The sequence below is a fragment of the Hyla sarda genome, chromosome 1 (genome assembly GCF_029499605.1).
Source record: "Hyla sarda isolate aHylSar1 chromosome 1, aHylSar1.hap1, whole genome shotgun sequence".
Lineage (NCBI taxonomy): Eukaryota > Metazoa > Chordata > Amphibia > Anura > Hylidae > Hyla > Hyla sarda.
Genome location: NC_079189.1, coordinates 5,914,672 through 5,932,486, shown reverse-complemented (window position 1 = coordinate 5,932,486; position 17,815 = coordinate 5,914,672). Strand labels below are relative to the sequence as shown.

The window sequence follows — 17,815 nt, the reverse complement described above, 5'->3', positions numbered from 1 at the left end:
TATTTCTTGTTATATATATTATTATTATTGGTTTTATACTGCTCTATGCAGGGACTCCTATCTTTATATATTTCTTGTTATAAATATCATTATTATTATTATTGGTTTTATAGTGCTCTATGCAGGGACTCTTATCTTTATATTTTTCTTGTTATAAATATTATTATTATTATTATTGGTTTTATACTGCTCTATGCAGGGACTCTTATCTTTATATATTTATTGTTATAAATATTATTATTATTATTGGTTTTATACTGCTCTATGCAGGGACTCTTATCTTTATATATTTATTGTTATAAATATTATTATTATTATTGGTTTTATACTGCTCTATGCAGGGACTCTTATCTTTATATATTTCTTGTTATAAATATTATTATTATTATTGGTTTTATACTGCTCTATGCAGGGACACTTATCTTTATATATTTCTTGTTATAAATATTATTATTATTGGTTTTATACTGCTCTATGCAGGGACTCTTATCTTTATATATTTCTTGTTATATATATATATTATTATTATTATTATTATTATTGGTTTTATACTGCTCTATGCAGGGACTCTTATCTTTATATATTTCTTGTTATAAATATTATTATTGGTTTTATACTGCTCTATGCAGGGACTCCTATCTTTATATATTTCTTGTTATAAATATCATTATTATTATTATTATTGGTTTTATAGTGCTCTATGCAGGGACTCTTCTCTTTATATATTTCTTGTTATAAATATCATTATTATTATTATTATTATTATTATTATTATTGGTTTTATAGTGCTCTATGCAGGGACTCTTCTCTTTATATATTTCTTGTTATAAATATTGTTATTATTATTATTGGTTTTATAGTGCTCTATGCAGGGACTCTTATCTTTATATATTTCTTGTTATAAATATTATTATTATTGGTTTTATACTGCTCTATGCAGGGACTCTTATCTTTATATATTTCTTGTTATAAATATTATTATTATTGGTTTTATACTGCTCTATGCAGGGACTCTTATCTTTATATATTTCTTGTTATATATATATATATATTATTATTATTATTATTATTGGTTTTATACTGCTCTATGCAGGGACTCTTATCTTTATATATTTCTTGTTATAAATATTATTATTGGTTTTATACTGCTCTATGCAGGGACTCCTATCTTTATATATTTCTTGTTATAAATATCATTATTATTATTATTATTGGTTTTATAGTGCTCTATGCAGGGACTCTTCTCTTTATATATTTCTTGTTATAAATATCATTATTATTATTATTATTATTATTATTGGTTTTATAGTGCTCTATGCAGGGACTCTTCTCTTTATATATTTCTTGTTATAAATATTGTTATTATTATTATTGGTTTTATAGTGCTCTATGCAGGGACTCTTATCTTTATATATTTCTTGTTATAAATATTATTATTATTGGTTTTATACTGCTCTATGCAGGGACTCTTATCTTTATATATTTCTTGTTATAAATATTATTATTATTGGTTTTATACTGCTCTATGCAGGGACTCTTATCTTTATATATTTCTTGTTATAAATATTATTATTGGTTTTATACTGCTCTATGCAGGGACTCCTATCTTTATATATTTCTTGTTATAAATATTATTATTATTATTGGTTTTATACTGCTCTATGCAGGGACTCTTATCTTTATATATTTATATATATAATTGGATTATTATTATGTCTGTATTAGTGGATTATTATTATTATTATGTCTGTATTAGTGGATTATTATTATTATGTCTATATTATTGGATTATTATTATGTCTGTATTAGTGGATTATTATTATTATGTCTGTATTAGTGGATTATTATTATTATTATTATTATTATGTCTGTATTAGTGGATTAGGCTGTTGTTATAATAACAGTAATACACATAATACTAATAATCATGCGATAATAACAATAATTCTAGTACTAATGCTATATCATGACTATTATTACTATTACATATAATTATTATTAGTATTACTATGTGATATTATTCTTATTATTATTATTACTATTACTATGTGATATTATTAGTATTACTATTACTATGTGATATTATTAGTATTACTATTACTATGTGATATTATTATTATTATTATTACTATGTGATATTATTATTATTACTATTACTATGTGATATTATTAGTATTACTATTACTATGTGATATTATTATTATTATTATTACTATGTGATATTATTATTATTACTATTACTATGTGATATTATTAGTATTACTATTACTATGTGATATTATTCTTATTATTATTATTACTATTACTATGTGATATTATTAGTATTACTATTACTATGTGATATTATTATTATTACTATTACTATGTGATATTATTATTATTATTATTATTACTATGTGATATTATTATTATTACTATTACTATGTGATATTATTAGTATTACTATTACTATGTGATATTATTATTATTACTATGTGATATTATTATTATTGCTATTACTATGTGATATTATTAGTATTACTATTACTATGTGATATTATTATTATTATTATTATTACTATGTGATATTATTATTATTACTATTACTATGTGATATTATTATTATTACTATTACTATGTGATATTATTATTATTATTATTATTACTATTACTATGTGATATTATTATTATTACTATTACTATGTGATATTATTATTACTATTACTGTTACTGTTACTATGTGATATTATTATTATTACTATTATTATTACTATTACTATGTGATATTATTGTTATTATTATTACTGTTATTATGTGATATGATGATTATTGTTATTATTATTACTGTTATTATGTGATATGATTATTATTATTATTGTTATTGTTGTTATTATTATTACTGTTATTATGTGATATGATTATTATTATTACTGTTATTATGTGATATGATTATTATTATTACTGTTATTATGTGATATGATTATTATTATTATTGTTATTGTTGTTATTATTATTACTGTTATTATGTGATATGATTATTATTATTATTGTTATTGTTGTTATTATTATTACTGTTATTATGTGATATGATTATTATTATTACTGTTATTATGTGATATGATTATTATTATTACTGTTATTATGTGATATGATTATTATTAATATTATTATTACTGTTATTATGTGATATGATTATTATTATTATTATTACTGTTATTATGTGATATGATTATTATTATTACTGTTATTATGTGATATGATGATGATTATTATTATTATTACTGTTATTATGTGATATTATTATTATTATTACTGTTATTATGTGATATGATTATTATTACTGTTATTATGTGATATGATTATTATTATTATTACTGTTATTATGTGATATGATTATTATTATTACTGTTATTATGTGATATGATGATGATTATTATTATTATTACTGTTATTATGTGATATTATTATTATTATTACTGTTATTATGTGATATGATTATTATTACTGTTATTATGTGATATGATTATTATTATTATTACTGTTATTATGTGATATGATTATTATTGTTGTTGTTGTTATTATTATCATACAGTTTAGCTCTTGTATATGATCGATGAGAGGAGATAAGGGGAGGATTCTCTTCCTATAGGGATCAGTCCTCACCGGGGCCCCGGACTCTGTATATCATATGTACATGTCAGTAATGCAGATCTTTATATATACCATGTTTAATATTTCTTTACATATACAGTGTATATAGTACATAGATAACACAACATCCCTGTATACAGTGTATATAGATAACACAACATCCCTGTATACAGTGTATATAGATAACACAACATCCCTGTATACAGTGTATATGGATAACACAACATCCCTGTATACAGTGTATATAGATAACACAACATCCCTGTATACAGTGTATATAGATAACACAACATCCCTGTATACAGTGTATATAGATAACACAACATCCCTGTATACAGTGTATATAGATAACACAACATCCCTGTATTCAGTGTATATAGATAACACAACATCCCTGTATACAGTGTATATGGATAACACAACATCCCTGTATACAGTGTATATAGATAACACAACATCCCTGTATTCAGTGTATATAGATAACACAACATCCCTGTATACAGTGTATATAGATAACACAACATCCCTGTATACAGTGTATATGGATAACACAACATCCCTGTATACAGTGCATATAGATAACACAACATCCCTGTATACAGTGCATATAGATAACACAACATCCCTGTATACAGTGTACATGGATAACACAACATCCCTGTATACAGTGTATATAGATAACACAACATCCCTGTATACAGTGTATATGGATAACACAACATCCCTGTATACAGTGTATATAGATAACACAACATCCCTGTATACAGTGTATATAGATAACACAACATCCCTGTATACAGTGTATATAGATAACACAACATCCCTGTATACAGTGTATATAGATAACACAACATCCCTGTATACAGTGTATATAGATAACACAACATCCCTGTATACAGTGTATATGGATAACACAACATCCCTGTATACAGTGTATATAGATAACACAACATCCCTGTATACAGTGTATATAGATAACACAACATCCCTGTATACAGTGTATATAGATAACACAACATCCCTGTATACAGTGTATATAGATAACACAACATCCCTGTATACAGTGTATATAGATAACACAACATCCCTGTATACAGTGTATATAGATAACACAACATCCCTGTATGTCTAATCCGAGTATATAGTATATTCAGTCCTCATATATACAAGATATCATCAGTTAATAGTGTATACAGTCCTTTATATAAACTATACTATATATAGTATATACACAGTAGTTCCCAATGTATCCATCAGTATACAGTATATATACACATATATAGTCCTTACCTATCCAGAAGTATATCGTGTTCTATATAATAATATAGTATACAGTATATACACAGAAGTCCTCATGTATCCAGCAGTATACAGCATATATACACAGTAGTATTCATGTATATGATAGTATAGAGTATATACACAGCAGTATTTAGTATATATACACAGCAGTATTTAGTATATATACACAGCAGTATACAGTATATACACAGTAGTCCTGATGAATAGAGTAGTATATAGTGTACACACAGCAGTATACAGTATATACCCAGTAGTCCTGATGTATACAGTAGTATATAGTGTACACACAGCAGTATACAGTATATACACAGTAGTCCTGATGAATAGAGTAGTATATAGTGTACACACAGCAGTATACAGTATATACCCAGTAGTCCTGTTGAATACAGTAGTATACAGTATACACACAGCAGTATACAGTATATACACAGTAGTCCTGTTGAATACAGTAGTATATAGTGTACACACAGCAGTATACAGTATATACCCAGTAGTCCTGTTGAATACAGTAGTATATAGTATACACACAGCAGTATGCAGTATATACCCAGTAGTCCTGTTGAATACAGTAGTATATAGTATACACACAGCAGTATACAGTATATACCCAGTAGTCCTGTTGAATACAGTAGTATATAGTGTACACACAGCAGTATACAGTATATACCCAGTAGTCCTGTTGAATACAGTAGTATATAGTGTACACACAGCAGTATACAGTATATACCCCTCTTACCTTCAGCCGCCTGCAGGACTCCGACCTCCAGGCCGCGGAAGGTTTTGCTCGCCAGCTCCTCTAGGGCGCAGAGCGGGTCCGCGGGCTGCGGGGCGCCCCCTCTGGTGCGGAGCGGTTGCGGGGGGCTCCTGCGGGCGGCGGGCGGTCGGCTGAGGATATCCTCTATACTGAAGGGGGTGAAGGGCTTGGTGTTGGGCTCCATGGGCCCCCGGGCTCCCCTCTCCTTCAGCTCCCCTCCGGAGCTCATCTCTGCTGCTGCTCCCCTCAGTGTGGAGACCCCGACAGTACAGAGCCTGAGCCGCCCACCCAGTGCCGCCCCCCGCACCACCCCGCCGGGTCACCCCTCCTCACAGACCACCCGGGGACATCACTGTCCCCCTCTTCTCTATTAGGGTCACCCTCCTCCTCTCTCATTATCACAGTCCGGGTCACCCTCACTCAACACCCGGCCAGGGCGACCCCTCAGTGCGGCCTCCGGGGGGATTAATGAGACAATAAAAGATGATCCGGCCCCAGTAATGATAGGAGAGTGCTGACAGGAGGGAGACATCTGGGGCCACAGGAGAGCACCCTGCAGGACTACTACCCCCATCATACAGCTCATCACCCTGCAGGACTACTACCCCCATCATACAGCACATCACCCTGCAGGACTACTACCCCCATCATACAGCACATCACCCTGCAGGACTACTACCCCCATCATACAGCACATCACCCTGCAGGACTACTACCCCCATCATACAGCACATCACCCTGCAGGACTACTACCCCCATCATACAGCACATCACCCTGCAGGACTACTACCCCCATCATACAGCACATCACCCTGCAGGACTACTACCCCCATCATACAGCACATCACCCTGCAGGACTACTACCCCCATCATACAGCACATCACCCTGCAGGACTACTACCCCCATCATACAGCACATCACCCTGCAGGACTACTACCCCCATCATACAGCTCATCACCCTGCAGGACTACTACCCCCATCATACAGCTCATCACCCTGCAGGACTACTACCCCCATCATACAGCTCATCACCCTGCAGGACTACTACCCCCATCATACAGCTCATCACCCTGCAGGACTACTACCCCCATCATACAGCTCATCACTCTGCAGGACTACTAACCCCATCATACAGGTCATCACCCTGCAGGACTACTACCCCCATCTTACAGCTTATCACCCTGCAGTACTACTACCCCCATCATACAGCACCTCACCTGTATGACCACTACTCCCATCATACAGCTCATCACCCTGCAGTACTACTACCCCCATCATACAGCTCATCACCCTGTATGACCACTACTCCCATCATACTGCACATCACCCTGCAAGACTACTACCCCCATCATACAGCTCATCACCCTGTCTGACCACTACTCCCATCATACAGCTCATCACCCTGCAGGACTACTACCCCAATCATACAGCTCATCACCCTGCAGGACTACTATCCCCATCATAAAGCTCATCACCCTGCAGTACTACTACCCCCATCATACAGCTCATCACCCTGCAGGACTACTACCCCATCATACAGCTCATCACCCTGCAGTACTACTACCCCAATCATACTGCACCTCACCTGTATGACCACTACTCCCATCATACTGCACATCACCCTGCAGGACTACTACCCCCATCATACAGCTCATCACCCTGCAGGACTACTACTCCCATCATACTGCTCCTCACCCTGCGTGACTACTACTCCCATCATACAGCTCATCACCCTGCAGGACTACTACTCCCATCATACAGCTCATCACCCTGTATGACCACTACTCCCATAATACTGCACCTCACCCTGCAGGACTACTACTCCCATCATACAGCTCATCACCCTGTATGACCACTACTCCCATAATACTGCACCTCACCCTGCAGGACTACTACTCCCATCATACAGCTCATCACCCTGTCTGACCATCACTCCCATAATACTGTACCTCACCCTGCAGGACTACTACTCCCATCATACAGCACCTTTCCCTGCACAACTACTACACCCATCATCCAGTATCTTACCCTGCAGGACGACTACTCCCATGATACTGCACCTCACCCTACACCACTACTACTCCCCTCATGCAGCACCTCTTTGAACCATACCCTGCTGGACTACTGCCCTAAGTAATACTACACCCATTCTCCACCACTCCCTTCCCCTAACACTGCGGGATTACTGCTCCTAAAAATACAACTAACATTTTAGCCCCTCACTATACAGGCTGCCTCTATAACTACTACTCCCATTCTCCACCATTTCCTGTACCTCACTTAGCAGGACTACTGCCCCCAGAACTACATCATTATACAACCCACCACTGTATCCTAGTTATACTGTCCATAGGACTACTACTCCCATTCTACAACCCCCGGTACCTCACACCACAGGACTAATACTCCTATAACCCAAACCCTGTACCTCACCCTGCAAGACTGTTGCCCCTAGAACTACTACTCCCATCCTACACCTGCTCACTATGGGGGAGGTTTACCTGAGGAAGAGTTGACCAGTTGCCCATAGCAACCAATCAGATCGCATTACTTTTTTTCACAAGCCTAAAAATGAAAGTAGCGATCTGATTGGTTAACTCTTCCTCTGCACAGGTTTTCATCCCCTAAGACTACTACTCCTATACTTCACCCACACTGCATATTATACACATTTATCTTCTGCTGCTGCACTACTTCCCCTAGAACTACTACTCCCATTCTACAACACCTCACTGTACCACACACTGGAGACCTACTAGAATGTGTAACTACTATTCTCCCTATTAAGGAGCCAATACCTCACATTGTAGAACTACTGCACCTAGAAGCACTACTACTCCCATCATGGACATCACTCTGTAGGAATACTACACCTAGCCTTACCTGAATTGTAGACCATAGAACTACTGCCCCCATTATAAACACCTGCTCTTCATAAAATGTGCACGTCCCCTATACCATGACTACTACCTCCACCATCATAACTACCACCATTACTGTTCTGTACGGATCCTCTTATACCAGGACTACTACCACCACCATCACTACCACCATTACTGTTCTGTACTACTACCACCATCATCACTACCATTACTGTTCCGTACAGATCCTCTTATATGAGGACTACTACCACCATCATCACTACCACCATTACTGTTCTGTAGAGGTCCTCTTATACCAGGACTACTACCACCATCATCACTACCACCATTACTGTTCTGTACAGGTCCTCTTATACCAGGACTACTACCACCATCATCATCACTACCACCATTACTGTTCTGTAGAGGTCCTCTTATACCAGGACTACTACCACCATCATCACTACCACCATTACTGTTCTGTACAGATCCTCTCATTCGAGGACTACTACCACCATCATCACTACCATTACTGTTCTGTACAGATCCTCTTATACCAGGACTACAACCACCATCATCACTACCACCATTACTGTTCTGTACAGGTCCTCTTATACCAGGACTACTACCACCATCATCACTACCATTACTGTTCTGTACAGATCCTCTTATACCAGGACTACAACCACCATCATCACTACCACCATTACTGTTCTGTACTACTACCACCATCATCACTAATATTACTGTTCTGTACAGATCCTCTTATATGAGGACTACTACCACCATCATCACTACCACCATTACTGTTCTGTAGAGGTCCTCTTATACCAGGACTACTACCACCATCATCACTACCACCATTACTGTTCTGTAGAGGTCCTCTTATACCAGGACTACTACCACCATCATCACTACCACCATTACTGTTCTGTACAGATCCTCTCATACGAGGACTACTACCACCATCATCACTACCATTACTGTTCTGTACAGATCCTCTTATACCAGGACTACTACCACCATCATCACTACCACCATTACGGTTCTGTACAGGTCCTCTTATACCAGGACTACTACCACCATCATCATTATCACTACAACTATAACTGTTCTGTACATGTCCTCTTATACTATGACTACTACCACCATCATCACTACCACCATTACTGTTCTGTACAGATCCTCTAATACCATGACTACTACCACCATCATTACTACCACCATTACTGTTCTGTACAGGTCCTCTTATACCAGGACTACTACCACCATCATCACTACCACCATTACTGTTCTGTACATGTTCTCTTATACCAGGACTACTACCACCATCATCACTACCACCATTACTGTTCTGTACAGGTCCTCTTATACCAGGACTACTACCACCATCATCACTACCACCATTACTGTTCTGTACAGGTCCTCTTATACCAGGACTACTACCACCATCATCACTACCACCATTACTGTTCTGTAGAGGTACTCTTATACCAGGACTACTACCACCATCATTACTACCACCATTACTGTTCTGTACAGGTCCTCTTATACCAGGACTACTACCACCATCATCACTACTGTTCTGTACAGGTCCTCTTATACCAGGACTACTACCACCATCATCACTACCACCATTACTGTTCTGTACAGATCCTCTCATACAAGGACTACTACCACCATCATCACTACCACCATTACTGTTCTGTAGAGGTCCTCTCATACGAGGACTACTACCACCATCATCACTACCACCATTACTGTTCTGTACAGATCCTCTCATACGAGGACTACTACCACCATCATCACTACCACCATTACTGTTCTGTACAGGTCCTCTTATACCAGGACTACTACCACCATCATCATCATCACTACAACTATAACTGTTCTGTACATGTCCTCTTATACTATGACTACTACCACCATCATCACTACCACCATTACTGTTCTGTACAGATCCTCTTATACCATGACTACTACCACCATCATCACTACCACCATTACTGTTCTGTACAGGTCCTCTTATACCAGGACTACTACCACCATCATTACTACCACCATTACTGTTCTGTACAGGTCCTCTTATACCAGGACTACTACCACCATCATCACTACCACCATTACTGTTCTGTACATGTTCTCTTATACCAGGACTACTACCACCACCATCACTACCACCATTACTGTTCTGTACAGGTCCTCTTATACCAGGACTACTACCACCATCATCACTACCACCATTACTGTTCTGTAGAGGTCCTCTTATACCAGGACTACTACCACCATCATCACTACCATTACTGTTCTGTACAGGTCCTCTTATACCAGGACTACTACCACCATCATCACTACCACCATTACTGTTCTGTACAGAACCTCTTATACCAGGACTACTACCACCATCATCACTACAGCCATTTCTGTTCTGTAGAGGTCCTCTTATACCAGGACTACTACCACCATCATCACTACCACCATAACTGTTCTGTACATGTTCTCTTATACCAGGACTACTACCACCATCATCACTACCACCATTACTGTTCTGTACAGGTCCTCTAATACCATGACTACTACCACCATCATCACTACCATTACTGTTCTGTACATGTTCTCTTATACCAGGACTACTACCACCATCATCACTACCACCATAACTGTTCTGTACATGTTCTCTTATACCAGGACTACTACCACCATCATCACTACCACCATTACTGTTCTGTACAGGTCCTCTAATACCATGACTACTACCACCATCATCACTACCACCATTACTGTTCTGTACAGGTCCTCTAATACCATGACTACTACCACCATCATCACTACCACCATTACTGTTCTGTACAGGTCCTCTTCCAGGACTACTACCACCATCATCACTACCACCATTACTGTTCTGTACAGGTCCTCTAATACCATGACTACTACCACCATCATCACTACCACCATTACTGTTCTGTACATATCCTCTTATACCAGGACTACTACCACCACCATCACTACCACCATTACTCCAGTGGGGCATATCCTGAGATGTGGGTGACTTGTGTTATTCTTCATCTCCCCTGTAGAGGGCACTGAAGAGGTGTAGGAACATTAGACTCTCTAAGACCTCTATCATAAGTCACACGGCTCCTGATGAATTCTGCGCACGGACTTTGGGATCTACGGTTTAGACTGTATATAAACCTGCTCCAGTATGGTCTGACACTTCAGCGTACGTTCAGCAGATGCGACTTGTCGCCGAAAAGTCGTTATTGATAAATTTGGCACCAATGCATTTTTCCGTCTAAAATAGACCAGAATGCATCATGTTCTAGAAATCCTCTAAAGCAAAAGTCGCAGAAAAGTCGCACGTATTTAGACTGCGACATTCTGTGCGACAAATTTAGACGGGAAAAACCAGTCTAAATCCTTTGATAGATCTTCCCCCACGAGTCTTATTTCTGCTCTTAGAGGGGGACATTATTGTGCAGGGATGTCCACACATAGACAGAAAAGGGGCTTAAGCCAATGCCCTATATCTGCACCTGCCCTTTTAACGGGCAGATTCTAGAATATCACAGTACAGAATTAATATGGACAGTGATGTCATAGTATAGATATAATACACACAGTGATGTCACAGTATAGATACAATACACACAGTGATGTCACAGTATAGATACAATACACACAGTGATGTCACAGTACAGGGATAATACACACAGTGATGTCATAGTACAGGGATAATACACACAGTGATGTCATAGTATAGATATAATACACACAGTGATGTCACAGTATAGATATAATACACACAGTGATGTCATAGTATAGATATAATACACACAGTGATGTCACAGTATAGATATAATACACACAGTGATGTCACAGTATAGATACAATACACACAGTGATGTCACAGTACAGGGATAATACACACAGTGATGTCATAGTACAGGGATAATACACACAGTGATGTCATAGTATAGATATAATACACACAGTGATGTCACAGTATAGATATAATACACACAGTGATGTCATAGTATAGATATAATACACACAGTGATGTCACAGTATAGATATAATACACACAGTGATGTCACAGTACAGGGATAATACACACAGTGATGTCACAGTATAGATATAATACACACAGTGATGTCATAGTATAGATATAATACACACAGTGATGTCACAGTATAGATATAATACACACAGTGATGTCATAGTATAGATATAATACACACAGTGATGTCACAATATAGATACAATACACACAGTGATGTCACAGTATAGATATAATACACACAGTGATGTCATAGTATAGATACAATACACACAGTGATGTCATAGTACAGGGATAATACACACAGTGATGTCATAGTACAGGGATAATACACACAGTGATGTCATAGTATAGATATAATACACACAGTGATGTCATAGTACAGGGATAATACACACAGTGATGTCATAGTATAGATATAATACACACAGTGATGTCACAGTATAGATATAATACACACAGTGATGTCATAGTATAGATATAATACACACAGTGATGTCATAGTATAGATATAATACACACAGTGATGTCATAGTATAGATATAACATACACAGTGATGTCATAGTGTAGATATAATACACACAGTGATGTCACAGTATAGATACAATACACACAGTGATGTCATAGTATAGATATAATACACACAGTGATGTCACAGTATAGATATAATACACACAGTGATGTCACAGTATAGATACAATACACACAGTGATGTCATAGTATAGATATAATACACATAGTGATGTCACAGTATAGATATAATACACAGTGATGTCACAGTATAGATATAATACACACAGTGATGTCATAGTATAGATATAATATACACAGTGATGTCATAGTATAGATATAATACACACAGTGATGTCACAGTATAGATATAATACACACAGTGATGTCACAGTATAGATACAATACACACAGTGATGTCATAGTATAGATATAATACACATAGTGATGTCACAGTATAGATATAATACACAGTGATGTCACAGTATAGATATAATACACACAGTGATGTCATAGTATAGATATAATACACACAGTGATGTCATAGTATAGATATAATATACACAGTGATGTCATAGTATAGATATAACATACACAGTGATGTCATAGTGTAGATATAATACACACAGTGATGTCACAGTATAGATACAATACACACAGTGATGTCACAGTACAGAATTAATATGGGCAGTGATGTCATAGTATAGATACAATACACACAGTGATGTCATAGTATAGATATAATACACACAGTGATGTCATAGTATAGATATAATACACACAGTGATGTCATAGTACAGGGATAATACACACAGTGATGTCATAGTATAGATATAATACACACAGTGATGTCACAGTATAGATATAATACACACAGTGATGTCATAGTATAGATATAATACACACAGTGATGTCATAGTATAGATATATCTATACTATGACATCACTGTGTGTATTATATCTATACTATGACATCACTGTGTGTATTATATCTATACTATGACATCACTGTGTATATTATATCTATACTATGACATCACTGTGTGTATTATAATATACACAGTGATGTCATAGTATAGATATAATACACACAGTGATGTCACAGTATAGATACAATACACACAGTGATGTCACAGTATAGATATAATACACACAGTGATGTCATAGTATAGATATAATACACACAGTGATGTCACAGTATAGATACAATACACACAGTGATGTCACAGTATAGATATAATACACACAATGATGTCATAGTACAGGCATTATATACACAGTGATGTCACAGTACAGGGATAATATACACAGTGATGTCATAGTATAGATATAATACACACAGTGATGTCACAGTACAGGCAGTATATACACAGTGATGTCATAGTACAGGGATAATATACACAGTGATGTCACAATATAGATATATTACATGCAGTGATGTCATAGTATAGATATAATACACACAGTTATGTCACAGTACAGGGATAATATACACAGTGATGTCACAGTATAGATATAATACACACAGTGATGTCACAGTATAGATATAATACACACAGTGATGTCATAATACAGGCATAATATACACAGTGATGTCACAGTATAGATATAATACACACAGGGATGTCACAGTATAGATATAATACACACAGTGATGTCATAGTATAGATATAATACACACAGTGATGTCATAGTATAGATATAATACACACAGTGACGTCATGGTACAGGCATAATATACACAGTGATGTCACAGTATAGATATAATACACACAGTGATGTCATAGTATAGATATAATGCACACAGTGTTGTCATAGTACAGGCATAATATACACAGTGATGTCATAGTATAGATATAATACACACAGTGATGTCATAGTATAGATATAATACACACAGTGATGTCACAGTATAGATATAATACACACAGTGATGTCATAGTACAGATATAATACACACAGTGATGTCACAGTATAGATATAATACACACAGTGATGTCATAGTACAGATATAATACACACAGTGATGTCACAGTATAGATATAATATACACAGTGATGTCATAGTATAGATATAATACACACAGTGATGTCATAGTATAGATATAATACACACAGTGATGTCACAGTATAGATATAATACACACAGTGATGTCATAGTACAGATATAATACACACAGTGATGTCATAGTATAGATATAATACACACAGTGATGTCATAGTATAGATATAATACACACAGTGATGTCACAGTATAGATATAATACACACAGTGATGTCATAGTACAGATATAATACACACAGTGATGTCACAGTATAGATATAATACACACAGTGATGTCATAGTATAGATATAATATACACAGTGAAGTCACAGTATAGATATAATGCACACAGTGATGTCACAGTATAGGCATAATATACACAGTGATGTCACAGTATAGATATAATACCCAGTGATGTCATAGTACATGCATAATATACACAGTGATGTCACAGTATAGATATAATGCACACAGTGATGTCACAGTATAGATACAATACACACAGTGATGTCATAGTATAGATATAATACACACAGTGATGTCATAGTATAGATGTAATACACACAGTGATGTCACAGTATAGATATAATACACACAGTGATGTCACAGTATAGATATAATACACACAGTGATGTCACAGTATAGATATAATACACACAGTGATGTCATAGTATAGATATAATACACACTGTGATGTCACAGTATAGATACAATACACACAGTGATGTCACAGTATAGATATAATACACACAGTGATGTCACAGTATAGATATAATACACACAGTGATGTCACAGTATAGATACAATACACACAGTGATGTCACAGTATAGATATAATACACACAGTGATGTCATAGTACAGGCATTATATACACAGTGATGTCACAGTACAGGCAGTATATACACAGTGATGTCATAGTACAGGGATAATATACACAGTGATGTCACAATATAGATATATTACATGCAGTGATGTCATAGTATAGATATAATACACACAGTTATGTCACAGTACAGGCATTATATACACAGTGATGTCACAGTATAGATATAATACACACAGGGATGTCACAGTATAGATATAATACACACAGTGATGTCATAGTATAGATATAATACACACAGTGATGTCATAGTATAGACATAATACACACAGTGATGTCATAGAATAGATATAATACACACAGTGATGTCATAGTATAGATATAATGCACACAGTGTTGTCATAGTACAGGCATAATATACACAGTGATGTCACAGTATAGATATAATACACACAGTGATGTCATAGTATAGATATAATGCACACAGTGTTGTCATAGTACAGGCATAATATACACAGTGATGTCATAGTATAGATATAATACACACAGTGATGTCATAGTATAGATATAATACACACAGTGATGTCACAGTATAGATATAATACACACAGTGATGTCACAGTATAGATATAATACACACAGTGATGTCATAGTATAGATATAATGCACACAGTGTTGTCATAGTACAGGCATAATATACACAGTGATGTCATAGTATAGATATAATACACACAGTGATGTCATAGTATAGATATAATACACACAGTGATGTCACAGTATAGATATAATACACACAGTGATGTCATAGTACAGATATAATACACACAGTAATGTCACAGTATAGATATAATACACACAGTGATGTCATAGTACAGATATAATACACACAGTGATGTCATAGTACAGATATAATACACACAGTGATGTCACAGTATAGATATAATATACACAGTGATGTCAAAGTATAGATATAATACACACAGTGATGTCATAGTATAGATATAATACACACAGTGATGTCACAGTATAGATATAATACACAGTGATGTCATAGTACAGATATAATACACACAGTGATGTCATAGTATAGATACAATACACACAGTGATGTCATTGTATAGATATAATACACACAGTGATGTCACAGTATAGATATAATACACACAGTGATGTCATAGTACAGGGATAATACACACAGTGATGTCACAGTATAGATATAATACACACAGTGATGTCATAGTATAGATATAACATACACAGTGAATTCACAATATAGATATAATACACACAGTGATGTCACAGTATAGATATAATACACACAGTGATGTCATAGTACAGGGATAATACACACAGTGATGTCACAGTATAGATATAATACACACAGTGATGTCATAGTATAGATATAACATACACAGTGAAGTCACAGTATAGATATAATACACACAGTGATGTCACAGTATAGGCATAATATACACAGTGATGTCACAGTATAGATATAATACCCAGTGATGTCATAGTACATGCATAATATACACAGTGATGTCACAGTATAGATATAATGCACACAGTGATGTCACAGTATAGATACAATACACACAGTGATGTCGTAGTATAGACATAATACACACAGTGATGTCATAGTATAGATATAATACACACAGTGATGTCATAGTATAGATATAATACACACAGTGATGTCACTGTATAGATATAATACACACAGTGATGTCACAGTATAGATATAATACACACAGTGATGTCATAGTACAGGGATAATACACACAGTGATGTCACAGTATAGATATAATACACACAGTGATGTCATAGT

At 35.5% G+C, this 17,815-nt stretch overlaps 2 protein-coding genes across 3 annotated transcripts in view; both read right to left on the bottom strand.

Annotated features, from left to right (window-relative positions):
• The window catches only part of LBX2 (ladybird homeobox 2), a 39,020-nt gene extending 33,057 nt beyond the window's left edge, over positions 1-5,963 (bottom strand). For both annotated transcript variants that reach the window (XR_008850968.1, XM_056551506.1), the window contains exon 1: positions 5,669-5,963. Coding sequence is in view for 1 of the 2 variants with exons in the window: in XM_056551506.1 (XP_056407481.1) it covers positions 5,669-5,915 (247 nt within the window). In the remaining variant the exon portion in view is untranslated. The remainder of the gene's footprint in view (positions 1-5,668) is intronic.
• Positions 5,964-8,244: 2,281 nt separating this feature from the next.
• LOC130311519 (keratin, type I cytoskeletal 9-like) lies at positions 8,245-11,579 on the bottom strand. Its single transcript, XM_056552487.1, has 2 exons — positions 10,520-11,579; positions 8,245-8,252 (listed from the first exon to the last, which is right to left on the bottom strand). The coding sequence occupies exons 1-2, from the start codon at positions 11,577-11,579 to the stop codon at positions 8,245-8,247; spliced, it is 1,068 nt and encodes a 355-aa protein (XP_056408462.1).
• Positions 11,580-17,815: the final 6,236 nt, after the last annotated feature.

Bases quoted from the DNA above. Each gene is read 5' to 3' on its own strand.
- LOC130311519 (XM_056552487.1), bottom strand. From the start codon at position 11,579: ATGCCCCACTGGAGTAATGGTGGTAGTGATGGTGGTGGTAGTAGTCCT.